The sequence below is a fragment of the Callorhinchus milii genome, unplaced genomic scaffold (assembly GCF_018977255.1).
Source record: "Callorhinchus milii isolate IMCB2004 unplaced genomic scaffold, IMCB_Cmil_1.0 Scaffold49, whole genome shotgun sequence".
NCBI lineage: Eukaryota > Metazoa > Chordata > Chondrichthyes > Chimaeriformes > Callorhinchidae > Callorhinchus > Callorhinchus milii.
The window spans coordinates 258,341-284,184 of NW_024704790.1; the positions used below are offsets into that span (position 1 = coordinate 258,341).

The 25,844-nt window shown below is 46.7% G+C and overlaps 1 protein-coding gene across 2 annotated transcripts; it reads left to right on the forward strand.

Moving 5' to 3' along the window:
- The first annotated feature begins 2,704 nt into the window (after positions 1–2,704).
- On the forward strand, positions 2,705–25,739 carry LOC103189218 (protein Smaug homolog 1). 2 transcript variants are annotated; one of them, XM_007909554.2, is made up of 13 exons: positions 2,705–2,862; positions 8,016–8,525; positions 12,579–13,094; positions 16,514–16,780; positions 18,526–18,635; positions 18,781–18,867; positions 19,541–19,832; positions 20,292–20,377; positions 20,662–20,780; positions 22,468–22,678; positions 23,494–23,620; positions 24,147–24,230; positions 24,667–25,739. In XM_007909554.2, exons 2-13 carry the CDS (start codon positions 8,330–8,332, stop codon positions 24,693–24,695), a joined length of 2,124 nt encoding a protein of 707 aa, XP_007907745.1. In that variant the 5' UTR covers positions 2,705–2,862; positions 8,016–8,329; the 3' UTR covers positions 24,696–25,739. The 2 variants fall into 2 exon arrangements, with proteins under 2 accessions (XP_007907745.1, XP_007907746.1); XM_007909555.2 differs by lacking the exon at positions 16,514–16,780.
- Positions 25,740–25,844: the final 105 nt, after the last annotated feature.

Sequence of the window (25,844 nt, forward strand, 5' to 3'; positions counted from 1 at the left end):
CTCTATGCTCCTATTTATAAAGCCCAGTGTCCCATATGCCCTTTTTACAGCGTTATCTACCTGTCCTGCCACCTTCAAGGATTCAGTTACCTGCCCCCCAGGTCTCTCTGTTCCTTCACCCCCTTAAGATTGTATTACCGCCTATATTGTCCCTCATTCTTTCTACCAAAATGCATTTCCTCGTATTTCTCCACATTGAAACTCATCTGTGTCTGCCCATTTTAGCATTCTGTCTATGTCTTCCTGCAGTCGGCTGCTATCCTTCTCACTGTTTACAACCCTATCTAACTTTGTGTCGTATCAAATAACAAACATTTGATACAGTGTCGTCAAAAGAGTCCGTCAAGGTGCAAAATGTCGTAAACCACCTTGTATTTCACACAGCGCCTTATCGTAGAGACGTCTCAAAGCGCTTCACAGGATATGCTATATAGTGTAGTGACTGTATGTTTTGTGGGCGCCTTGAGATAGCACGATAAGGCACTGTATCACTTGCAATGGTTGGCAGTTCTTTACCCGCAGACTTGGATATTCATTTGCTTGTCCACCAAGGGACAATACATGGATGGAGGAAATGGCACCGTTGTTCTGGCAGCAAGAGATTAATTCCTGCGTTGGATGCACTGAGGCTCGCTGCATCGGAGCAGGATTGCGACGATCAGACACGGCAGCCAATTGTGCACAGAAGTGTCCCACAAACAGTCGTGTATTGAGTGACCAGATTATTATTATCCCCAGAAAGCGATCCACCAATCGACCAACAATAATATTCCTTAATAATATTCACTCATAATATTATAATTAGAACCCAGTTCAGGTGGATGTTAAAGTTCCCGTGGCGCTATAAGAAAACAGAAGGGAGTTTCTCTCCCGGTGTCTTGACCAACAATCACAGAGATAAAATCATTTTTTTTTTATTTGGCTGCTGTACGTCACCCACAAAATACACTGTCAATTCACTTTACAGTGTATTCTGTGAAGCGCTTTGACAAGCCTTGAAGACGTGATAAGGCGCTGTATCAATATAATGATTATTATTATTTTGGCTGTTTGCATTACAAATTGTGCGCAAATTGTCAGCCCTGTCCTCCCACGTGACAGGTAGGAGAGCATGTTTCTGTCTCCAAGCGATTATGGGATCTGAAGGGTTACACCCATCTCTCTGTCAACCTGAATAATCTCTCGAAGGCTATTTCTAACACACCCAGTTCTGTGAGGAGAAATTTACTGTTGTGAATGTGCTGTGTAACGTTCCATCGTTTTATCAACATCTCTCAGGTCCAGAATTTCTCTAGTTCCTCTGACCAAAACCTGTGAGAGTTACAGGGTCATGACACAAGCCATGAAAATTGTGGGTTCATGCCCCCCCCCCCATGCCCCAGCTGTGGGCTCTTTGGGAAGTCCCAGTCCAGGCTGACGCTCTGTGAACCTCCGAGACATCCTCTTGACATGAAAGACATTGTACCAATTGTTGGAATGATTATTATTGTAATGAGCAGTGCCAACGCAGAGGGGCTGCCTTTATACTGATGGTTAAACATTAGAAGTGTTTATAATAATAATAATCCTTGTATTTGATATATATATATTTAAAAAATGCAGTCACTCAATCCACGACTGTGTGTGTGGGGACGGACGTCACTGGACGCGCTTGGCTGCCGCATCTTGGCCACAAGACACACAGTCACTGCGCTTTACGCGAAATTTGTGTGAAGCGCTTTGAGATGTCTCGGAGACGTGACAAGGCGCTGGGGCCAAACACAAGGGATATTGTTGTTGTTGTTACGGCGCCTCATCACGTCGTTGAGATGTCTCAAAGCGCTTCACGGGGAAACACTGTAAAGTGTAGTGACTGTGTTTTGTGAGTGAAACTCTTTAATACACGTGGAGATATAGACCTGTGTCCAGATGTACAGGATTCCCGATGATCCCCCATTGATGGGATCGGCAGCAGAGAGAGAACTTTGTGGAGTCCTGAGGCTCAGTGGTTAGAGCACTCGCTTTGCAAGCGAGAGACCTGAGTTCAATCCCAGGCAGAGGGCGAAACCTCGGGCAAGTTTCCTTACCCCACACAGAGCCAAATAATAATCCTCCAAAACCAAAAACAATAATAAAAATTGGTCATTTTCAATCCACGACTGTTTGTGGGACATTGCTGTGCGCAATTGGCTGCCGCGTTCGCCCACAAATATACAGTCAATTCACTTTACAGTGTCTTCTGTGAAGCGCTTTGAGACGTCGAGAAGACGTGAAAAGCGCTCTATCAAATGCGAGGATTATTATTATTATTATTATTACAACTCCCGGCATCCTTTCCGCTGGACTCCGTCCCATACTTCCGGCCTGGTCTGACCCGCTGCCGCTTTGATTGACAGGTAGGGGGCGGGGAGAGCAGACAAAGGAACCAATCAGCGTCACGACAACTAGAGGAAGCGAGAGCGCGGGCTCTACGTCAGTACGTCAGCGTGACGCAGGCGCGCACTGAGTGGTGCAAAAGGGCGGCAAGAGAGCGAGCGCCTAGCACGTCAGCTTGACGCAGGAACGCACATACGCCTTTGAGGCGGACGAAAAGGGCGGGAAGAGGGACGGCTCCGTACGTCAGCGTGACTCATGCACGTACTGACGTACGCGGGCGGCGGTTACCCCCCTCCCCCTTCCTCCTCTCCCCGCCGCGCCGCGCGCCGCCTCCCGCCTCCATGTTGCGCGGTTTCCAGGTGAAGAAGGAGAAGATCAGAGAAAAAAAGTGTCCGTGAGGGAGAGGCGGCCACAGGAGAGGCCGGGGCCCCGCGAGGACGGCGTTTCTGAGGGGAAATTAGGCCCGGGCTGTCGAATGGGATCGTTTTGGTGGCGATTGGGAGTCAGGTTTGTGTGTTTTTTTGATTTGAGAAGTTGAGGTGTTTTTTTTCTCTGTGTGTGAGTGAGTGAGTCTGGGGTTTGGGGTCGCGGCCTCTCCTCTCTTCCTCCTCCATCACTTCACTTCACTTGGCCCTGGGTGGGCGGGTGGGGAGGCTATTGCCGGCCCTGTGTGAGGAGAGGGAGCGAGGGCGGCAATTATTAATAATAATGGTAACAAAACGCAAAATACCTGCAATGTTGACTGACTTTCCACTCTCCACAGATGCCGGCTGACTCGCTCAACAATAATAATAATACTGGTATTTGACCCGGCGCCTCATCACATCGTTGAGACGTCTCAAAGCGCTTCACAGGAGACACTGTAAAGTGTAGTGACTGTGTATATTGTGGGTAAAACACGGCAGAGTCCAACACTTTATCATGGATTGAGTGACCAAATTACTATTATATTTGAGGGATTATTACCCCCAGAAAGTGATCCACCAATCGAGTAACAACCGGATTCCTACTGCCGCCCGGCCCGCCCGCGGGGGCTGCCGCCCAGCCCGCCCGTGGGGGCTACCGGCCCGCCCGCGGGGGCTGCCGCCCGGCCCGCCCGCGGGGGCTGCCGCCCGGCCGGCCCGCCCGCGGGGGCTGCCGCCGCCGCCCGCGGGGGCTGCCGCCCGGGCCCGCGGGGCTGCCGCCCAGCCCGCCCGTGGGGCTACCGGCCCGCCCGTGGGGCTGCCGCCCGGCCGGCCCGCCCGCGGGGGCTGCCGCCCGGCCCGCCCGTGGGGGCTACCGGCCCGCCGCGGGGGCTGGCCGGCCGGGGGGGGGCGGGGGCTGCCGCCCGGCCGGCCCGCCCGCGGGGGCCGGCCGGCCCGCCGCGGGGCTGCCGCCCAGCCCGCCCGTGGGGGCTACCGGCCCGCCCGCGGGGGCTGCCGCCCGGCCGGCCCGCCCGCGGGGGCTGCCGCCCAGCCCGCCCGTGGGGGCTACCGGCCCGCCCGCGGGGGCTGCCGCCCGGCCTGTGGGGTGGGAAAGAGAAGGAGACTGAAAATTCACAGCAGAAGAAACCAGGAGGGAGAGAAAAGCCATTGTTTGTTAGGAGACAAATAATAATAATAATCATTGTGGCATTTGATAGTGCTTTATCACGTCCTCGAGACGTCTCAAAGAGCTTCAGACGATATACTGTAAAGTTAATTGACTGTATTGTGTGGTGACTGAGCGCTCTGGAACACTGCCCTGCGTGAGGGGTGCTATATATTGCGCAAGGTTATTGTTGTTAACATGTTATTTTTAATGCTTTTAAAATATTTTTAAATAAATAACCTAGAAATTCTTGAATACGATCCCTCCCATCCATTGCTTAAATTTTATTTCTCTCCCTTGATCACGCTTTGAGACGTCTTGAAGATGTTATATGGGGCTATATCAAATGCAAGGGTTATTATTGGAGTCCTGTAGCTCAGTGGTTGAGCACTCGCTTTGCAAGCGAAGAGACCTGAGTTCGATTCCAGGTAGAGGGCGAAACCTTGGGCAAGTTTCCTTACTCCACACAGAGCCTAATAATAATCCCTCAAAACCAAAACCAATAATAAATTGGTCATTTTCAATCTACGACTGTTTGTGGGACATTGCTGTGCGCAATTGGCTGCCGCATTCGCCCACAAATTTACAGTCAATTCACTTTACAGTGAGTTCTGTGAAGCGCTTTGGGACGTCGAGAAGGCGTGAAAAGCGCAATATCAAATGCAAGGATTATTATCATCATCACAGATCTATAGATGTTTCATTGTGTGCCCCTTGCTATTGCTGTTGAGGTTAAATTTGCATTATTTTAAGAAAAAATAGTATTTGTGACTTATAAAATAATTCTTTACAGAGGCTTTTCTCTTTTACTCAAATGTTCATATTTTAAAAATGTTGTGTGCGTCTGTGTTGTTTGTGTGTGTAAAGGATAGGAGTTTCTAGAATCAGACATCCTGAAAATCTCCAGGAGAGGATGAATACTGTAATAAATAAGAATGTCCATTGTGAAAGATTTAAAGCGCTGTGGTGAACCAAGTTCATCAAATACTGTTCTGGGATCAGTTTTACATCATACTGTACCTTTTTCTTTTTAAAAATATGCTATTTGTCTGTATATTTTTGAGCTCTAAAACAGTGGTATCCATCCATTCATCATCCTTCAATTATTATTATTATTATTATTATCCCAAAGCCTGGCATTTGTAGTTTTTTGTATCTGTTCTGTGTTTTTGGTTACTTCCGAGCTTAATAAGTGAGCAACAATGCCGGCTTACAAACCACAGTTAGTCAGTCAGTCGCTTATAATAATAGCCACAGGTTCTATTTATTCAATGGGGAAATATTTTCACAATTTCGCTGAGCCTATAAATATGAGGTGTCTGCGTTTTGATGCCTGTTTTATCACTTGCTGATGGTTTATCATCTCCAGAGAAGTTAGCAATTTGAAAATTTTCTCTCATATTGAAGGCTGGTTTGTTTGTGTGTTGGATGCTCTCCCTCTCGCTCTCCTCCACCTGAGAGAAAAAAATAATACAATAGAGCATCTGTCTTTAGGGCTGTGTAACTTTTACAGACTTCACTCTGTGGTCAGGTGACTATTTTTCCTCATTTATTGTCCATCAATCTTTATCCTGCTTTTCTCTCTTGTTTTTAGAATTGACAGTTATGTAGCCACCTGTGCTATAATAATCCTTACATTTCATATAGCACCTTATCATGTCTTTGCAGAATATATTGTAAAGTGAACTGACTGGATATTTTGTGGGCACAACATGCACAACAGTGCTCACAGTTGTGGATTGAATGACCATATTATTATTAGTGTTATTATTATTTGAGGGAATTATAACCAGAAAGTGATCCACCAAGCAATTAACAACCAGGTTCTTGCTTACGGCTCGGTCAATTAAAATGAACAGACTGAATTAAATGGTCCACAAAAATACTCTGGTTTCTGATGCTAAAATGTACAGTTAGGTCTGAGGCATTCCATCGTTGAACACCTTGTAAAATTATTAACTATGTGAAGCCCACAGTTGTGGATTGAATGACCATATTATTATATTTAGTCAGAACGATTACAACTGTCTGCTTACTTGCATATTTCATAAATTGAAGATAAGACATTACTCCCTTCCCCTACGCTTGTAAGCCAGGGTCACTTGTGCTCGCACTGTACAATTCGCTTGTAGTGCTTCACTGTGGTGTCTGGGCACCCGAGCTGGGGGTGGGAGTCGAGGAGGAATGGAGTTCCAGAGAGCGGGGCAGAATGGTTGACATAGGAACAGAAGTAGGCCATTCAGCCCCCCGAGCCTGTCCCACCATTCTATTAGATTACGCCCGATCTGTATCTCAACTACAATTACCCAGAGGACACAGATTTAAGATAATTTGCAAAACAACAACAAAATTACATTCATAGAGCGCCCTTCACATCAGGAGGACATCCCAAGGCGCTGGACAGTCGGGTCAGGACCTGAGCATGGGGGAGGGGTGGTATAGGGGTGAGGGAAGGCAGAGAGGTGGAAGGGCAACTGAAGGCATGATCGAAGAGGAGGGTCTTGAGATCGGCCTTGAAGGAGGCAAGAAAGGAAGCGAGGCGAAGGGACTGTGGGATGGAGTTCCAGAGTGTGGGGGTAGAGAGGCTGAAAGCCTGGCCACCGATGGTCGGGCAGGAGACAAGGAGCAAGTTGGAGCCCGCTGAATGGTGGGAGCGGGCAGGTTGGTAGGAGGTCAGAGAGGTAGGAGGGGCAAGGCCTTGATGGATGGCCTTGAAAATGAGGATGAGGAAAAGAACCAGAGGGAAGATGAGGAGACTTTTTTTTGTGTGTTGTGGTTTGTTGTGGTCTGGATAATGCTACCTGAAAGGGTGTCGGCAATAGACTCGATAGTATCTTTCAAAGGGGAATTGGATAGGGACTTGAAAAGGAAAAAATGTGCAGGCCTATGGGGTAAAAGCGGGGGAGTGGGACTAGTTGCTTAGCTCTTTCAAAGATGGACTATGGGCCAAATGATTCTATAAGCTGCCGAGGCCATCTCCATGTGTAGCCAACTGTGAGCAAATGTGAGATGGGCCCCATGAAAGAGATGATAGCAATCAGAAAACTGTCGGAAACGTGTGGGAAACGGTTACTAGTTTCAGCTGTTATTTATTATAATGTATAAAATTCATATAGAAGCCCCCCCCCCCCCCCCCCCGATCACCAGAAACTTGCTCTGAAATAAAACCTTCTTTAGCGTCAGGTTTCAGGTCAGCAAAAGTTCTCTTTCCCTTTAAGCCCTGGAGTCGTTTGCAGTGGAATTTTGTGTTGGTTTCGTGCTGTGTCCAGTGTGTGCCAGCAACATAATCCTTACGTACTAACCCAGGCCAGATGTGGGTAATTGACGGGTGATATTACACTTTGTGTTGGTGTATGGTTTGTTCTTGGCTTTGCCTCCTGCTCCAGATGAGGGTCGGGTGTGGGTGTGGCTCATATATAGTTATTGTCAGATACTGTTAATGTTGTAAGTGCTGAAAGTTTAGAGGATGAACTGTCAACTTAATTAAAATAGTCTTTCAGCACATGATGATGATAATAATAATAATCCTTGCATTCGATATAGCGCCTTATTGTGTTTTCAAGACATCTCAAAGCTCTTCACAGGATACGCTGTAAAGTGTACCAGAACAACAACAAAATTACATTTGTGTAGAGCCTTTCACATCGGGAGGATATCCCAAGGCGCTAACCGTAGGCACTACAAGTGTAGTAACTGTATATTTTGTGGGGTGAAACCCGGCAGCTAATTGCGTATAACAATATCTCACACAGTTGTGAATTGAGTGACCGTATTATTATTTTATTTCTTGAAGGGATTATTACCCCTGGAAAGAGATCCGCCAATCGACTTAACAACCAGGTTCCTACTTACTGCTAGGTAAACAGGCGTATGGGGTAAGGAAGTAAGGAGTAAGGAAACTTGCTCGGGAATCGAACCCCGGTCCTCTCGCTTGTGAGGCGAATGCTCTAACCAATACTCTACAGAACTCCACGTCTCTCTGTTCAAATGGACCTTCTGACCCAGAGGCAAGTGAGTGCCATAAACTGAGTCAGGCTGTCACTTTTGACAATGTGGTGTTGTGTATTTATCCGTCTTTTTGTTTTTAACAGTAAGCACGTAAAACCTGAAGAAAAGTACGTGTGACGATGCTTCGAGGGATTTTCTGACTGGATTAGCCCGGAATTGTTTCTGCGATTGTTTGCTGTGATCCTGATGAGCTGGTTGATTCTACTGTGTTTCGGGTGGCATTAAGAGGTGGAGAAGCTACTCGCGGGTCCTCAAATAATGTTCTGACCGAGAGGCGAGAAATACTGCACCCAAATCACGTTCGCGGCTGCAGACTGAAAACATGTGACGTCCTCCCTGTTGTCTGCGTTGGAGGCGACAGAGGAAAGGAAAGACAATTGTGCAGGTCTGCGGGATCATGATGTTTCGGGATCAGGTTGGCGTGCTGGCCGGGTGGTTCAAAGGCTGGAACGAATGCGAGCAGACGGTGGCTCTCCTGTCTCTGCTCAAGAGGGTCAGTCGGACACAGGCTCGCTTCCTTCAGATCTGCCTGGAACACTCACTGGCCAACTGCACTGAGATCCACATATTGGAGGGAGAGGCCAATGACCCCGGTGAGCAACTCGCTAGGTCTCATACTTTTTCACACACACTCTCTCGTGTGCGCTCGCTCTCTCTCGCGTTCGCTCTCTTTCGCGCGCGCTCTTTCTTTCTCTCGCGCGCGCTCTTTCTTTCTCTCGCGCGCGCTCTTTCTTTCTCTCGCGCGCGCTCTTTCTTTCTCTCGCGCGCGCTCTTTCTTTCTCTCGCGCGCGCTCTTTCTTTCTCTCGCGCGCGCTCTTTCTTTGTCTCGCGCGCGCTCTTTCTTTCTCTCGCGCGCGCTCTTTCTTTCTCTCGCGCGCGCTTTCTTTCGAGCGCTCTCTCTTTTGCACGCGCGCTAAAGTAGGAACCTGCTTGTTAGTCAATTGGTGGATTGCTTTTCCAGGAGTAATAATCCCTTCAAATAATAATAATTTGGTCACTGAAACCACGACGGTTTCTGGGACACTGTGTATGAGGAAACTTGCCTAACATTTTCACCCTGCCCTATAATCGAACCCGGGTCCTCTCGTTTTTGAGGCGAATGCTCTAACTACTAAACTACAGGACGCCTTTGAAAAAGTGCAACAGATTGCAATAGTCTGTTTATGGCGTAGAGGCTCAGCCTTTCCCTGGGGAGAGGGTGGTGCAGACTCCGATTGAGTCACTCTGGACCTTTTGCACATTTCAGGCATCCAGCTGGACAGCAGATCGCTTCCCTGTCCTGGGGGCCAGGGAGTAGTGTGTGTGATGTGGGCGATGCTTAAGAGGACAGGATAAAGGGAGAGCTTAAACTTCTTTTAATTCAACATAACTGTCGGAAAAGACAAACTTACCCAACGTTTCACCCTGTCCTGCCCGGGAATCGAACTCGGGTCCTCTTGCTTGCAAGTCAAGCGCTCTAACCATTAGCCTACAGGACTATTTTTCTCTTTTGAGAATTGTCTTCAAAAGGTAATAGGGATAAATATAAGATAAGTATGGCCACGAGTTAGTTGTAAACCAGTGCAATTAAATAAATAAATAATTCCATGCTTAACCTTGCTCCCCGGTTTATCTCTAGTGTTTTAATTCGCCATGCTTTCTAAAATGCACTTTAATGAACCGTAATGTAATGGAGATTTTAATATGTTATTTTTTCCCTGCCTTCCGGGAATGTGTTATGCTGTGTGTAGGAGGCAGAGAGAGAGTGAGATAAAAAAGCAGTTGATGGAATTTTTAGATTGTTTTTGCCCCACGATGGGAAACAGCGCTGGCTTGGTGCGCGGTTGTGGTTTTCACTTTTGTTTTTAAAAGATTTGTTTCTTCCTGATTGCTGCATGGCCTTCAATGGTCCTGCACTTCGACTATCAACCCATCTGAGTGGAGATGTTTTGCCTGTTGTCTCACAGACAGCAGCAACAATTAAAGAGTCCCTTCCCCCCACTTCCAATATCTTAGCTCATATGCAGTCAGATCCCTGTTATAACATAGTCATTTTGGATACATAAAATCAGGTCCCATGTTATAATATGCTGTTAGACAATAACTGATGGTTAGTGCACAGGAAACCATTTCTTGCGGTTGTTAGACTACAAGGAGGACTTGCGTGCGAGAAGTGTACCGCACTTCAAGTATCGAAGACATGATGAGGTGGTATATCAAGTGCAAGGATTACGACTGTTTGTGGGACGCTGCTGTGCGCTATTGGCTGCTGTGTTTCGCCCACAAAATATACCGTCAATTCACTTTACAGTGTATTCTGTGAAGCCCTTTGAGATGTCTTGAAGGTGTGATGAGGTGCTATATGAAATGCGAGGATTATTATTATACTGCAGGACCATGTTACAACTACATTCTATACTGTTATAATATGGAATGAATGCGTAAAGAAAGGTTGTTGAGGGAAGTTACTGAAAAGCTTCCAGACTCACAACATTCCAACCCAGTTTAAGCAAAGAAGAGGTGGGGGGAGTCGAGGAACATTAGCCATCATTTGTCCTTACCTCAAATCAACTGTGTTTTCTCCAAAGGAAAAGTTATGGGGAAAGAAATCATACAAACCAGAGTTAGTAACCAAATTTAAGATTTTTAAAAATGCAAACAAGAGATGAGATTATTTTTTCTTCACAACAACTTGCGCCCCTCGCACAGGGTAGCGTCCCAGAACGCTTGACGGTGGCGGAGGACGACACCAAGCTGGGGGAGGGGGAGGTTACCGTAGGCATGACTGAAAAGGAAGGTCTTCAGGCGTGATCTGAAAGATGGGGAAGGGAGGGCCAAGGTGGAGGGATAGAAGAAGAGTGGAAATCCCCAAAATGTGGTTGAAGCATAATTCCATTTTTAAAAGGAATTGTACTATTAAATGATAAAGAAAAATGTAAAAGTGTAATGGGTTAAAGGGCAGAGTAGTGGTATGAAATGGATCACTGTTTCAGAGTTCAGGCATTGTGAGCTGAATGGCTGCCTTCATTGCAGTCAAATCCTATGATTTGATTCTATAAATACTGCTCAGCGATTTTATTTATGTCACATCTGAGATCCCAGAATAATCTTTTTGAAACCAATTATCCTTATCTTTTCAAGTACAATTGTGTGTCACTCTCGTTTCCAGATCCCCAAATAGTCTATTGTAATCTCTTTTCAAAACCATTATCTTTACCTTTGAAGCATAATTTGCTGGAACAGCCTTCTGAAAGGTGCTCAGTGAATTGTAATTGTTTCCTAACCCCTACGTACGCCTGTGCCATCGATGCTTCAAAGCTCAGCTATTTTTGTCTTACTCCCTCGGGGTGTGTGACTCAGTGAGTTTAAATACTGTTTTCACAATTCGCTGCCTTCCTGAGCCAGGCCCTCACATTTACATGGAACTCCTGAATTGCTGTTCGTATTCAAAGTGTTGGTTTACAGGCCACCCCAGTCCCCTTTGATCCCCATTCGGTAAGGCCTGTGGTTGGTTTTGCTACAGGGGGGAAAGTCACATTCTCTCCTCACTGCCTGTCTGATTCGCCAGTGGTACCGTCTGGGATTTTCCTTTTGTTTGTACTCCTGATGCTTCCACCCACCTCTGGGGAATCACCCATGGGGGAGAAGCTTGTTTCTTCTCGGTGTTGAACTCCGCAGCCTCTCATTTTTCATGAGGGCTGGAGATGGCAATAGGTGTTGATGACTGGAGGCTTTCATTTGATCATAAATATCGCTTTATGAGTGGACATTCGTCCCATTGAGCCAATGTTTGTGCTCGCTCTCTCCACTCCTTGTGGAGTCCTGTAATGTATTGGTTAGCATGCTCGCCTCGCAAGTGAGAGGCCCTGGGTTCAATTCCCAGACGCGAAATCCTAGGCAGGTTTCCTTATTATACACACACACACATCTCTGTTTACCTAGCAGAAAGTAGGAACCTGCTTGTCCCCTCTCAATTAGTTGTATTACAAAATGTTGGACCCTCACAGTTGTAAGAGTTCAACTGTGTTTCAGTCCGTGCCTTGCTGTTGTCAATGTGAATGTTCTGACCTTGACTGGCTTGTTGTAATGTTTGGAAACACTTGTGTGATTAGGCTGGATATTTGGGGAGAGAATTTATTTTAAAATCTCCCACAGAACTACGCGTTTTGTTTGTGTGACCTGATTTACATTGCCTTTTTTGAAAAGTGAATTTCTTGATTCCGGCGGAATGATCCTGAATGGAATTACAGTCCAGCTTCAAAGCTCACGCTAACTTTGATTGTTTCACAATTTCATTTCTGTGCTCCGTTTCAAATTCACAGCCTATGGGTGCTGGGGATGGAAATGACTAGTGTAGTGGAAAGCTGCAAAAAAGATTCTGTCTTCAAGCATCTGTTATTGAAAACAAAAGGCCTTATCCCTCTGCCTTGCTCCCTCCTTCCCCATCTTCAGGTCGTGCCTGAAGACCTTCTTCTTTGACCATGCCTACGGTCACCTACTCCTCCCACAGCCGCTGCCCTGCATGAGGGGCACTGTGTAAATGCAAGTTGTTGTTGTTACAACTTGATTGCAATTATTGTGAAATGCTTTGGGACATTTTAACTTGACGAAAAAAATTTTTTAAAAGAAAAAAACATTGTTTTGAAACACTTTGGTTTTTTTTCCAGCATTTGTCAGTCATTGGCATCAGGAACCGAAGGAACAGGTTGTTCTGCAGCTGCTGTCACACCTGCCTCTGCTCCAGCCAGGAAACGTGGAGGCAAAGTCCGAGTACATGAAGCTGCTGCAGAAAGTCCTGTCCTATTCCATCGACAGTAACCTGTTCATAGAGGAGAGCCGACAGCTGCTGTCTTATGCACTGATCCACCCGGCCACCTCGCTAGAGGATCGGAGCTCCATGGCCTTGTGGTTGACTCACTTGGAGGAGCGCATGTCAAGTAACTACAGCTCTCAGAGCGCTAGCCGGGCAGACTCTGTGTACGCTGGCGTTTACAACCACAACCAGCGGCAGAATGTGGAGGACAAGCTGAATGAGTGGCAGAACCGAGCGGACTGTGGCATGTATGTCACGGTGCCCTCCTGGCATGACAAGCCCACGTCCTGTGAGAACGGCCACTTGCCACTGCACACGTCAGTGTCTGTGCCGTCTGCCATGAACAGCGTGGGCAGCAACACAAGCACAGGTAAGGGCCGGCTGGCTTTGGGTCTGAATTTAATAAGAGATTGTCACAAAGCAAAATGGAATGGGAGGGAGATTAGAGAATATTTCTCTTTATGGAAGGTGATTTGTCTGAAATTCTCTGTCACATTAGCTGCTGTGTGATAGTTCAGCCCTACTCACTTTTCACTCACTAGGAAACATCTTTAAACCCGTAGATGTCAATAAAGTGCTCACTTCACAAACAAGAGGACCTGGGTTTGATTCCCGGTCGGGTCGTGAAACCTCAGGCAGGTTTCTTTACTCCACACACGCGCTTCGGTTTACACAGCAGTAAGTAGGAACCCAGTTGTTAGTCGATTGACCGATCACTTTTCTGAGGGTAAAAATCCCTTAATTAATAAATAAATTATTTGTTCACTCAATTCCCGACTGTTTGTGGGATACTGCTGTGCGCAATTGGCTGCTGCATTTCGCCCACAGAATATATACTTTACAATGTATTCTGTGAAGCGCTTTGAGACGTCGCAACAATGTGATAAGGCACTATATCAAATGCAAGGATTATTATTCTTCTAATCTTCTGTACGACCAAGCCCTAACATTATGAGAGGCTTGAGGAGTCAGGGTTATGGTGAGGTAAATAGTTTGTTTGCGCTGGTTGGCGGTTAGGAGAATGCAGAAATTGACAGTAACCGTGTGTGGTTGGAACGTTGGAATTCTCAAATCATCGTTGGCAGCAGATCCCAGAGATCTTTACAAGGGAATTGAATGAATGTTTGAAAAGGAGCAATACTGAAAGCTGTGGAGGCGAGCAAGGGAATGGGATTAGATTTAGGTGTCTGTCTTGTGTGACAAGTAAAAACATTAGAAAGGAATTGATGGCTTCACGTGCGTGTGTGTCTGCGTTGTAACATTCTGCAGTTCTCTTATCAAACCCAATGTCTTTTCCCTGAGCTTCGTCATCCTGAGCTCTGACTACAGCTTGTTGGAAGTTGTCATTTATGTCAATTAGTTTCATGTGCGTTTCATTCACAGAATGCCACTGATCTAAGGTTTTAATTGACTGTGTGCAGAGGAGAAAAACAGCTGTAGCTTTATACTGGCTTGAGGCATTTTTGTTCCATTCTATATATAGGCTGACGCCATGGCTTGGGGCTGAGTACTCCGTGTTCTCTCTAGCTTTTTAAACTACACATGTTTTCTATTATTATATAACATCTGCCTGGGACATTTTTCTGACCGCTGTTTCAATCAGTTATTCTCACCCCTTCAGTAGGACCCTCTTCCTACTACTTTCTACGTCCAGAAGAGGGGTGTGGGTGGGTGGGGGAGGGTTGGATGGAGGGAGGGTGAAACTGCAGTGTCTGCCAAAGCTGCTTTTCACAAGGAAAAGGTGTGCATGAGGGTATCAAGGAAATTTCAGTTGGACATTCTCGCTCTTTTCAAATATATGTGGTTGGGTGGGTTGTGTTGGGGGAGAGAAAGCAGCAGGCAGAAACGATCTGAATTTCAGAAAATGTCATAGATAAATTCTTCTCCCATTACTCCATGGTGAAATTCCATTGCATTGCTTTGAGGTATTTTTTTTGGTCAGCACGGTGTCTGACACAGGCGAAAACCCATCACCAAGAGTCTTCAATCCCAAATGAGAATTCCATGCATCCCGCCTACATGTGGAAATCCCAGAGATAGATTGTTGGAATGGAATGCGCACTCTCTCCCTAGAGGAACGCATCCTGCTTACCTAATTCTGGAGTGAATGACCAATGAATAGGGATGATTGTTGGCTCGAATACCAGGAGAAACTCCAGGGATATGTTGTTAAATGCTTCAGGTCAAATGGTGGGATTGTATCATTTTACTGTTGTTTCCACCCAATTTCCTCAACTTGATTCTTGAAGTGATGCTGCACTTTCTACCCACCAAGTTAGTACTGCATTGATTCATCTGTTTTTATTCTAACTCTAATTTCTGGTGACCAGTTTATCTTGGCTGTGCAGTTGCATACCTCACATAACTTGGATTGTCTGTGGCTTAAAATCCACAGAATTTTACCCATAGACAGGAAATGTGTCCGGTTTGGCCTTAAAACTAGTGCGTTCAGTTATGCCTTCACTACATCACTCTATAATCTTCTCTGTTCTTCTGCTACCTCCACGAAAGGGGAGGGAGGAAGATACGTAATGCACATAGCTGGGCACTTTCAGTAATGGAAAATATTTGGTTGAGGATTCTATTTTTGGTTGCTGTGTAGATTTTGGAAAGGTTTTCCGAAGGAAACTTTCAGTCGGTTAATCTCTTTTTTTAAAATTATTAACTGTGCATGTGGGCTTTCCCCAATGGGCCTGCTGGATAGATAACCTGCTATGGAAGGTGGGCTGAGAAGTATGTACGCACACCAGGAAAGTTGATATGTGCTGACTCAGGTGGAGGGGTGGTGGGCTGCATTAATCCCATCCACCTATTCAGGTGGACATTAAAGATCCCAGGATCCAATTCCGGTGCCCTGGCTGACAATTACAGGCATCTGTAGGTGTAAGTTAGACCGTGCCTTCGGTCACCCTCCTAACCTGCCTGCCCTCCACCCCTCCTGATCCCAACCTCCAGCTCGGGTGTGGATCCCTGACTGTCCAGTGCGTTGGGATGTTCTCCTGACATGAAAGGCACTACACAAATGCAATTTGTTGTTGTTGTTTGTTTGCACTTCCTGAGAAGAGTACACCTCGGAAATATTCTCTAAGTTTCTACTCTTCCTCTTCCCTACCTCCGCTCACCAATTCCCTTTTCACACAAGGTTTTCCAGCCCCCCCCCACCCCGTTTCCAAACATTGTGAAAACTGCATCTATGTTTGAGAAATATATCTGACTGATTGAGATTATCGTGGGCTCTCGTCCCCATCGCCATCACACATGTTTCTTAACAGAATTGGAGCGGGGTGAATCACGTGATCTTTAAGTTTATTCTCGTCTTTTTTTTCCTTTCTCGCTCCCCACCCCCACCAGTGCCCTGACTTGTATGGGACTGTGGAGTCCTGTAGCTCAGTGGTTAAAGCACTCGCATCGTAAGCGAGAGGACCTAGGGTTAATCTCCCAGGACAGAGCGAAACTTTAGGCAAGTTTCCTTACGCCACGCGCCTCTGTTTGCCTAGCAGTAAGTAGGAACCCAGTTGTTAGTTGATTGACGGATCGCTTTTCTGGGGATAATAGCGACTTAAAATAAAAAAAAGGTCACTCAATCTACTGTTTGTGGGACACTGCTGTGCGCAATTGGCTGTCATATTTCACCCTCAAAATGGGTAGTCAGTACACTTTACAGTAAAGCCTGTGAAGCACTTTGAGACAGACGTCTCAAAGACGTGATGAGGCACTATATCAAATGCCAGGATTATTATTATTAAATTTGTTTGTGACTATTTCAACACAAAAGTTATTTGTTTCCAGTTGCAGTTCTGCCAGGCCAAACCCAACACAGCCCCCTGAAGCGCTCTGTATCGCTCACCCCGCCAATCAGTATGCCCAGCCAGTCCCTGATCAGCGAGTGGATGTCACCAGATGATCTGCGCTCCAGGACGGTGTACGTCCCCGCAGACCACGCCCCGCTGTCGCCCCAGAGCAGCATCGCCTCCTCGGGGAGTGGGGGCAGCGAGCAGACAGACGAGCAGGGCTCCAGCCGCAATACCTTTCACGAGGACGGCAGTGGAATGAAAGGTAAGACAGACCCTTACCCTGCATTGCCCTGGCCTGTACACCACAATCCCCACCCACCGCTTTTTGAGGCAGTGGTCAACCTGGCTCAGTCAGTATTATTCCTGTCTCTTGAGACGCCCTGTGTGAGCAAGTTGTTGTTGGATTTCGCCCACAAAATACACAGTCTGTATTGTCAAATGTTTCATCTTAAGACATTAAACCGAGATCCCGTTTAGCTGTCAATTAAACAAATTCAGTGAAGCTGTTGTGAAGGGAACTAGGAACATAGGAACAAGAGGAGGCCATTCAGACCTTCAAGCCTGTTCCTCCATTCTATTAGATCATGACTGATCTGTACCTCAACACCAATTACCTGCCTTTGTCCCATATCGTGGTTGCTCAAGCCAACAATCCTCCCTCTTCATTGGTCATTCACTTTCTCAGCAGTTTAACATGATGAGGGCTATAAAATGGAAGTTTTGTTTAATAACTGGTAAAATCTCTTGAGGGATTGTTCATTTACTCCTTGTTGACAACGTTAGTTTCTATAATGTGTTGACAATAGGCTTGGATCATATATGTGTCCGTGAATAATCTCTCCAAAGCATTAAGTGGCAGCTCAGAATGAAAGCTATCATCCCTTGAAGTGTGACTTCACTTGTATGGCTAACATTTGCCAGTAATGGAAACTCAAGTCTGAAGTGTTTCATGCAATAAGAAGACCTTGTTTGAAGTTCTCTGCTTCCCTTCTAAACAAAGCCCTTGAACAAGTTAGACTCAAATCGACAGTTTTAAATTGTCGGACTAAAACTCTGTTTCCTTTTAAAATGGAATTAGACAAACATTTGGGAACTGAATAGTTGTAATAATCCTTGCCTTTGACATAGCGCTTTTTGATATAGCCGAATGTGTCTATTTTCCATTCAGCTTCGTTCCATCCAATCTTGTGGGGAAGTCTGAATCCATGAGTCACAGCAAAGCGGGTTGACATTTGCGTAAAAATGAGTAATTGGTTATAGACACAATCGACCTACATCATCTGTTAGACAATGGGTACACAGAACACAAAATTGATTTCTTCCTAAATATCATATTTCTGTTGGAAAAATCTCTCCTATAAGCAGTGAATTGGGTGCCTGTTCACATTGACCGTCAGGCATTTATTCTTTTGCATCCTGCACTGCGAGAGCTCAGAATCGAATCTGATCCATGGAGCTGATAATTACCGTGCAATGTGAGATAAGGGCTACATGCCCCAGTTACTGAGAACTTTGACTGTTCCAATAAACGCGTTTATTTTAACATTTAGCTGTTAAACTAATCCTCATTTTATGAATGGTGTAAATTGCAGCCGCACGGAAGCTGGTTTGTAACTGGAGAAATGGAGGAAGGCACTTTCATTTTTATAGCTGCTTATCATATCGACATCAGGAATTACATCTTTACTCCACACGCCTCTGTTTACCTAGCACAAGTAGAAACCTGGTTGTTAGTCGATTGGCGGATTGCTGTTCTGGGGGTAATAAATAATTCCTCTATAAATAAAAGTAATAATTTGTTCACTCAATGCATGACTGTTTGTGGGACACTGCTGTTATAATATATTATAATATTAATCCTTGAGTTTGATATAGTGCCTTATCATGTCTTCAAGATGTCTCAAAGCGCTTCACACGATATTGTAAAGTGTGGTGACTGTGTTTTGTGGGCAGACTGGTGCGCTCCATTTCTGTCATTGATCCAGTTATTAATCTCTTTCCCCCCAGATGTTCCCACTTGGTTGAAAAGTCTTCGGCTACACAAGTATGCATCGCTCTTTTCTCAGCTAACTTACGAGGAGATGATGACACTGACAGAACAACAGCTGGAGTGTCAGGTCTGTAACTTTATTTGTTAGAGAGAGGGGAGAAAAGAGTGAGATGTGGTGGATAAGGAGCTTTTGACCTTGTGATAGGACTGAATGAACAGAAAGGAGCCATTCCCGCTTACCTTCTCCTTTAACATCTTTGATTTGCCTACAGAAGGTCACAAAAGGGGCCCGGCACAAAATCGCCCTGAGCATTCAGAAGCTACGCGAGCGACAAGGCGTGTTGAAATCCCTGGAAAAGGTGAGCTGAATTCCTGTTGTCCTAGTGACCACTGGAAAAGCAACTGATCATGGAGTCTGTATGGAATTGATCTTTGTCCATTCATAGAAATCGATGTTCAGGATTTGAACAGACCCATTAAAGATCTTCTGGTTGGTACCATAGTTTGAGATACTGTGTGGGTCATGTTTTGGGCCATGTGTCAATGCAATGGAGCATAGGAACCGGAGGAGCCTATTCAGCCCCTTGAGCCTGTTCTGCCATTTAAATCTGACCATGGCTGATCTGTACCTCAACTCCAATTACCCGTCTTTGCCCCGTATCCCTTGATACACTGACCTAACAAACATCTGTCCACCTAAGTCTGGACAATGGGAATTGATCCAGCCATAATCCTCAGCCTTTTGAGAGAGAGAGAGAGAGTTCCAGATTTCCACTACCCTTTGTATATCTTTTGAATTGGGAATATAAGCTAAGGTCTTGTCTGCCTGTTGAAGTGGACATAAAAGATCCCAAAACACTTATTCATTGCTGTTCGTGGGGAACTTGATGTGCGTAAATTATGCTGTTTTCCCAAATATAGTGATTTGACAGCAATTAGCTGTGAAGTCCTGTAGAGACGTTTTGGTCTGACCTTGAACGGCATGAAACTGAAAAGGATTACTATTTTAATACCTGTCCTTACCCTGAACAGGACATTCTCGAGGGGGGAAACCTACGGAACGCTCTCCAGGAGCTACAGCAGATAGTGATCACCCCTATCAAAGCTTACAGCCTTCAGAGAGCCCCCAGGGAGGCCCTAAACCCTGACCTCAGCAAATCTTCCCCCAGTGCCGGGGAGCTGAGTGGGGACACCCGAACTAACAAAGCCCCTGGTGAGAAGGGCTTTCAGATTTCGCACGCCTCGCCCTGTGATGGGGAGTCGGCAGCAGCTCCTGTGCCTGAAGGAGACATCGCTGGACAGTTCACCAGAGTCATGGGCAAAGGTCAGTGTGTATGACAGCAGGGCTGAGTGAGTCTATTTAGCACAGTAGGTCAAACCCCATGTTGGGACTTAATAATAAATAAAAATAATAATAATCCTTGCATTTAATTTAGAGCCTTATTATGTCTTTGAGGTGTCTCAAAACACATCACAGAATATACTGTAAAGTGAATTTGACTGTATATTTTGTGAGCGACTTTGGCTCAAAATACACACTGACGCACATAGGAACATGCAGAGACTATTCAGCCCCTCAAGCCTGTTCCTGTGCTGATCTGTACCTCAACTCCAATTACCTGCCCTATTTCCTCTCTCTGTGCCTCTAAAAATGCAGTGCTTTCTCCTCTTCCCCCCTCCCCAGCAATGCACTGAAATAATCTGCTTAAGCTGTGAGCTCAAAGTGGGTTTTAAGAATGAATCATTGATTGCACTAACCTGCCACCCGTTCTTTATCTCCCAGTTTGCACTCAGCTGCTGGTGTCCAGACCAGATGAAGAAAATATAAGCTCTTACTTGCAGCTGCTAGAGAAGTGCCTGACTCATGAGGTGGGTAATAACATCACCACAGAATTAAAATGGCACTAAAATTATCACGTCTTCAAGACGTCTTAAAGCGTTTCATAGAATATACTGTGAAGTGAATTGACTGTATATTTTGTGGGCAAAACTGCCTGCTTTCTCAAGCTTGCCCTTGCAATTAGATGTTACACTTCCCCTGCAGAATCTTTCCTAAAGGTTTGCCTTGCTCACTGTCCGTGCTGTTACTTTGAACGTTGCTGTGGCTCACCTTGCACTAAACACTGCGTGTGGCTCGCATTCTATGGTTGCAGGCTTTCACTGAAACGCAGAAGAAAAGGTTATTCTCCTGGAAGCAGCAGGTCTTTAAGCTATTGAGGTCTTTCCCCAGGAAGTCCCTCCTAGAGATGCCTGGTGTCCGCCAACAGAGAAGGTGAGTATTCATGCATTACCCCCCCTTACTTCCCCTAAACCATGTCCCCCTCCCAGCCTGGCCCACCATCGGCAGTCGGGCCTTCAGCCTCTCTGCTCCCATCTTTTGGAACTCCATCCTACAGTCCCTCCGCCTCGCTCACTCCCTTACCTCCTTCAAGGCCCGTCTCAAGACCCTCCTCTTCGACTGCGCCTTCATTCACCGTCCTACCCATGCCCTCCACCCCTCCTGATCACAACCCCCAGCTCGGGTCCAAATTCCTGACTGTCTTGGGTGTCTTCCCAGCGTGAAAGGCGCTGTGTATATGTCAGTTGTTGTTAAATATTGGGCACGGGTCGATTTTAATGGGGCAGATTTTGACCGAGGAATGGTTACAATTTGAATGTACAAGGGCAGCTGAAAAATTTGGTTGTTAATCTGTTTTAGCTGCTGTGAGAATGTGCTTTACATACTCCCACAGCCTTGGTTCTATTTTCGTTCATGGTGTGGGGAAGGTGAGAAGAGACTTGAGTTGCAAACAAACTGTGGGGGTGGGGAGGGGAGGAGAAAGAGAGACCAAGGAAGAACCAAGTTTATTTCAGGTATGCTCAGCTACGTTTAGTAATGAATTTAAACTTTAAAACAACAAGGTGCAGGAAAGAGTTCCTAGTCAGGGACAAGACGTGGAGGGGAAGGACAGCTGGTAGTTGAATCTGACCCCCGGGTTACGTACAGCTTTAATAGTCTTAGGGAAAGGCTGGGGGGTAAGGAGGTCAGAACTACAGGAGAGAACACGTTGCGGAAGCCAAGGAGTATGGTTTGTCTGGTCGAAGTTCAGCTGCAGGAAGTTTGCGCTCATCCAGGCCTTGATGTCTGACAGACAAGCTGACGGGACATCAGCGGACTGGGAGTCGCAGCTGGAGAGGAGAAATAGATTGGCAGTTCACCCCGTGTCTGCGGATGTCATCACTGAGAGGGAGCGTGTAGATGAGGAAAAGGAGGGGGTGAGGGTGGAATGTGCAGTGTTAACCATTGCCAAGCCAACACTTCCACACAGTTGGACACAAAGTGCTCTTACATCAATGCTGGCACCTCCAGTAAGTGCCACTTTGTGCTGTTACACCACTCTAGGACTTTGTGTATGCCAAGTTTCAGCTGGGAACCCACAGGCCCAGTCGCACCCATATCATTACCAGAGCAGTCAAGGTGAGTGAATGCCACAGGTTGTTACTATATTTAGGACAATCGCTGGCAATGATTAACCATTGTTTAAACCACTTGAGAAATTTTTATGAACATTAGCAGAACTCTAGAATCAATTACTACCTTAACCTTGCCAGTGGTCTATTATTTACAGTGTCTAGGTTGGGGGGGGGGGCGATCAATATGTGTTAACCGTCAACTTATTCCTTGTGTGTGCTGGTGTTAGGGTACCCCAGTGTTGGTGAATGTTAACTTGACACGAGTCTCTCCTCTTCCACCGCGCCTTGATCACCCTCCTAACCCCACCCTCCCTGCCCTCCACCCCTCCTGATCCCAATCCCTAGTTCAGGTCCAAACCCCTGACTGTCCAGCTCCTTGGGACGTCCTCCTGACTTGAAAGATGTTGTATAAATGTCACGAGTTGTCATTTTGTCACTCTCGCTCTCTCTGCGTTGAACATGTGTGTAATGGTTTCCATGTGCTTTGTCTCCTTGCCTCTTCACAGCTGGGCTTTTGGTCAGTCCAACTCCCTGCCCACAGCGGGTTCTGTGGGTGGGGGACTCGGGCGGCGAGGCCAGCGGCCGTTCCCGATCCCCCCTCGGGTTCTGTCTGCTGGCCGCATGGGGCTGATCGGCACCTCCCCCAGCGCTGCTGCTGGTGGTCTCAGTGTCTCACCACGACATTCACTCAATCCTCTCACAAGCCAAGGCCGGCAGGTTAGTGTGCGGGGGCCGGCCGGTGGGTCGGTGTGCGGGGGCCGGCCGGTGGGTCGGTGTGCGGGGGCCGGCCGGTGGGTCGGTCGGTGTGCGGGGGCCAGCGGGTCGGTGTGCGGGGGCCGGCCGGCGGGTCGGTGTGCGGGGGCCGGCCGGCGGGTCGGTGTGCGGGGGCCGGCCGGCGGGTCGGTGTGCGGGGGCCGGCCGGCGGGTCGGTGTGCGGGGGCCGGCCGGCGGGTCGGTGTGCGGGGGCCGGCCGGCGGGTCGGTGTGCGGGGGCCGGCCGGTCGGTCGGTGTGCGGGGGCCGGCCGGTGCGTGTGTTAGTACAGTGTTGATGAGCATTGCAATGTTGGTGGTGCCATCCTTCGGATGAGAGGTTGAACCTGTTCAGGTCGATGCTAACGCTATGGCCAAGAATTCCCCCAATAAAATTGGTCACTCGCTTCATTATTCTTTGAGGGTGCTCATATTGGATGCCACTTCTTTTATCCCTCCACCTTGCCCCCTCCTTCCCCATCTTCAGGTCGTGCCTGAAGATCTTCCTCTTCAACGACACCTCTCCCCGGCTCATGATCCGCCACTGTCAAGCGCTCTGGGACATACCCCGTGTGAGGAGTGCAGTGTAAATGCAAATTGTTGTTATCGTTTTCAACTACAAAACTACAGTCATTCCACTTTACAGTAAAATCTTGTGACGTGCGCTTTGAGACGTCCTCTTGACGTGAAAGGAGGGGAAGTGGGGTACTGTTTAATTTGTCTGATGAACTATTTAGTCAAAGCAGCATTGCATTGAAGTAACCCGCTTTCTCTTGCGCCAGAACCTGTGGTTTGCTAACCCAGGAGGCAGTAACAGCATGCCGAGTCAGAGCCGCAGCTGTGTGCATCGCACTCACTCTCTCCCTGTGCACACCTCACCACAAGCCATCCTGATGTTCCAACAGTCAGGTTTGTACCTCTCTCTCTACATCATCTTCACATACACAACACCAAAACAACACGTGTGACTTTCACACGATGGGAGGACGTCCCAAGGCACTGGACAGACGGGGATTTGGACCTTAGCTGGGAGTTGGGATCAGGAGGGGTGAAGGGCAGAGAGGGTGGCCGAAGATACAGTCGAAGAGGAAAGTCTTCAAGTATGATTTGAAGATGAGAAGAGAGGGAGAGAACTGGAGGGATTGAGGCAGGGAGTGCAAGAGATTGGGGGTCATTACCTTTACATTTGACATTTAGTCCAAACCATTTCATATTCTAATCCTCATAATGAAAAATTTCCAATGTTCCCACTAAACTCTTCCAGTGACCGCATTTATACCAATTTACTCCTACTTGCCCTGTCGGAAGCCTGCAGATATGCATATCCTCTTTTATTTTACCACTGTAAGATATTGTGTCTGTACAGAGGGAGGTGGGACGGATGAGGGGAGTTTACTGTGTGCACTGAGAGTTTGTTTCCGTGCTGTGTTCACAGAATGCCAGGTTCCAGTCACAGAGCCTGAGATTAACACCAGGCTGGAGTCACTGTGTCTCAGTATGACGGAGCACGCCTTAGGAGGTGAGTCAGTGAAGTCTGGCAACTAAACCTAACTAAACAAACTCCTCCATGTATTTATTCTCTTCTACCTGCTCTCTCGGCTTTCGCTTGCTCGCTCTCTCCCTCCCTCCTTCTCTCCCTACTTCTCTCTCTCTTCCTCTCCCTTGGCATCCCCCAACCCCATTCTTCCTCTCTCTTGGCCTGTCGCTCTATCTAATAATAATAATAATAATCCTTGCATTTGATACAACGCCTTTAATATAGCATCTCACAGCACTTCATAGAATATATTGCAAAGTGAATTGACCATATATTTTGGATCCCTGGTAAGGCGTGATATAAAATTCAAGGATTATTATTTTCTCTCTGTACCATTTTCCTCTTTTAGGGCTTCCTGATAAAGTAAAAACAAATGTTCCACTAAAACCTCCCTCTCTTTTTCTTTAAAAAATCACAGATGGAGTTGACAAAACATCGACTATTTAGTTCACTGAAACGAACCTCACTTATGAACACTTATTGAGAGACTGACATTTACTCAGCAGGAAATGCCACTAAAGTTCAAGAGGCCACTACACCTTACAATGTCCACCTTTACTGACCTTTATTTAACTTTGGAGGGGAATAGGCCGGTACCCAGACTACTATTCCCTATTCCCCTGGTCTGTCCGTGTTTCTGGTACATTTTTGTTTTTGTTTTTAAAATGTTTTTCCAACGACCATATGCCCGGTCGAAGGGTCCTCTCTACACCGAATGCCCGGTACAAATAGTCCAATCATTTAGCTTCAAGGCTCGGTTAGAGAGAAAAGGGAGAACGAGACAAGAGATTAGTGAATGACAGCACAAGGCAAGTGAGCGGTGCTCCAGGCTGTACGAGGCGAACGCAGGTACCTCTTTGTGCTGGTGTTGTGATGGTCTTTACGATAAACTCTGTCTGGATGCCTTGGTCCCTTTGTCTGCCACACAGGTCTGGTACCCGTGTCCGCACTACACGCCAGTCGTCAGGTCTGGTATTTGTAATCTGTCTTTCACTAATTTATCCTGAAACCTCTGGTCAAACTGTTGCAACAAAAAAGTGCTGAATACAAGTTAAAAAACGTGTGTTTTTTTTACATTTTAAAAAAAGACAGTAATTTGTTCTGAAGCCTGCATTAATTACTAAGGATATTTTTTTCAATTAAAAAAATATATCATTAAAAGCCACGCACGCAGGCTTGCGTTTACCTGCTGTGAAAGTGCATTTATAATTTTTAGAAAAAAGAAAGATTTCACTAACTTGGTGAGCGATTGTTGCGGAGCGGGTGATCAGTTGTGTGTGTGTCTGTGTGTCCAGTGCGTAGCTGACAGGGAAATTGTGCACAATTCTGTTCAGCTTTGAGTAGCTCGAACCGAATGCACTACCGACTAACATGGCACTACCTTAGGGGACCTTCCCTTTGGGATCTCATGAATTTCACCTGGGCTGACTTTCTGACTCCCAAACCTTCTTGTTGGAGATGTCATTGAAAATAATTCAATTTTCTTTTGTTCTCCAAATTTAGGGGTGGGGGTGGTGTGTGATCTTTAGCGGGAGGGTGGTGGTGCAGACCTAACAACTGGCTTGTGGAGCACAACTGACACTTGAATGTTCCCCA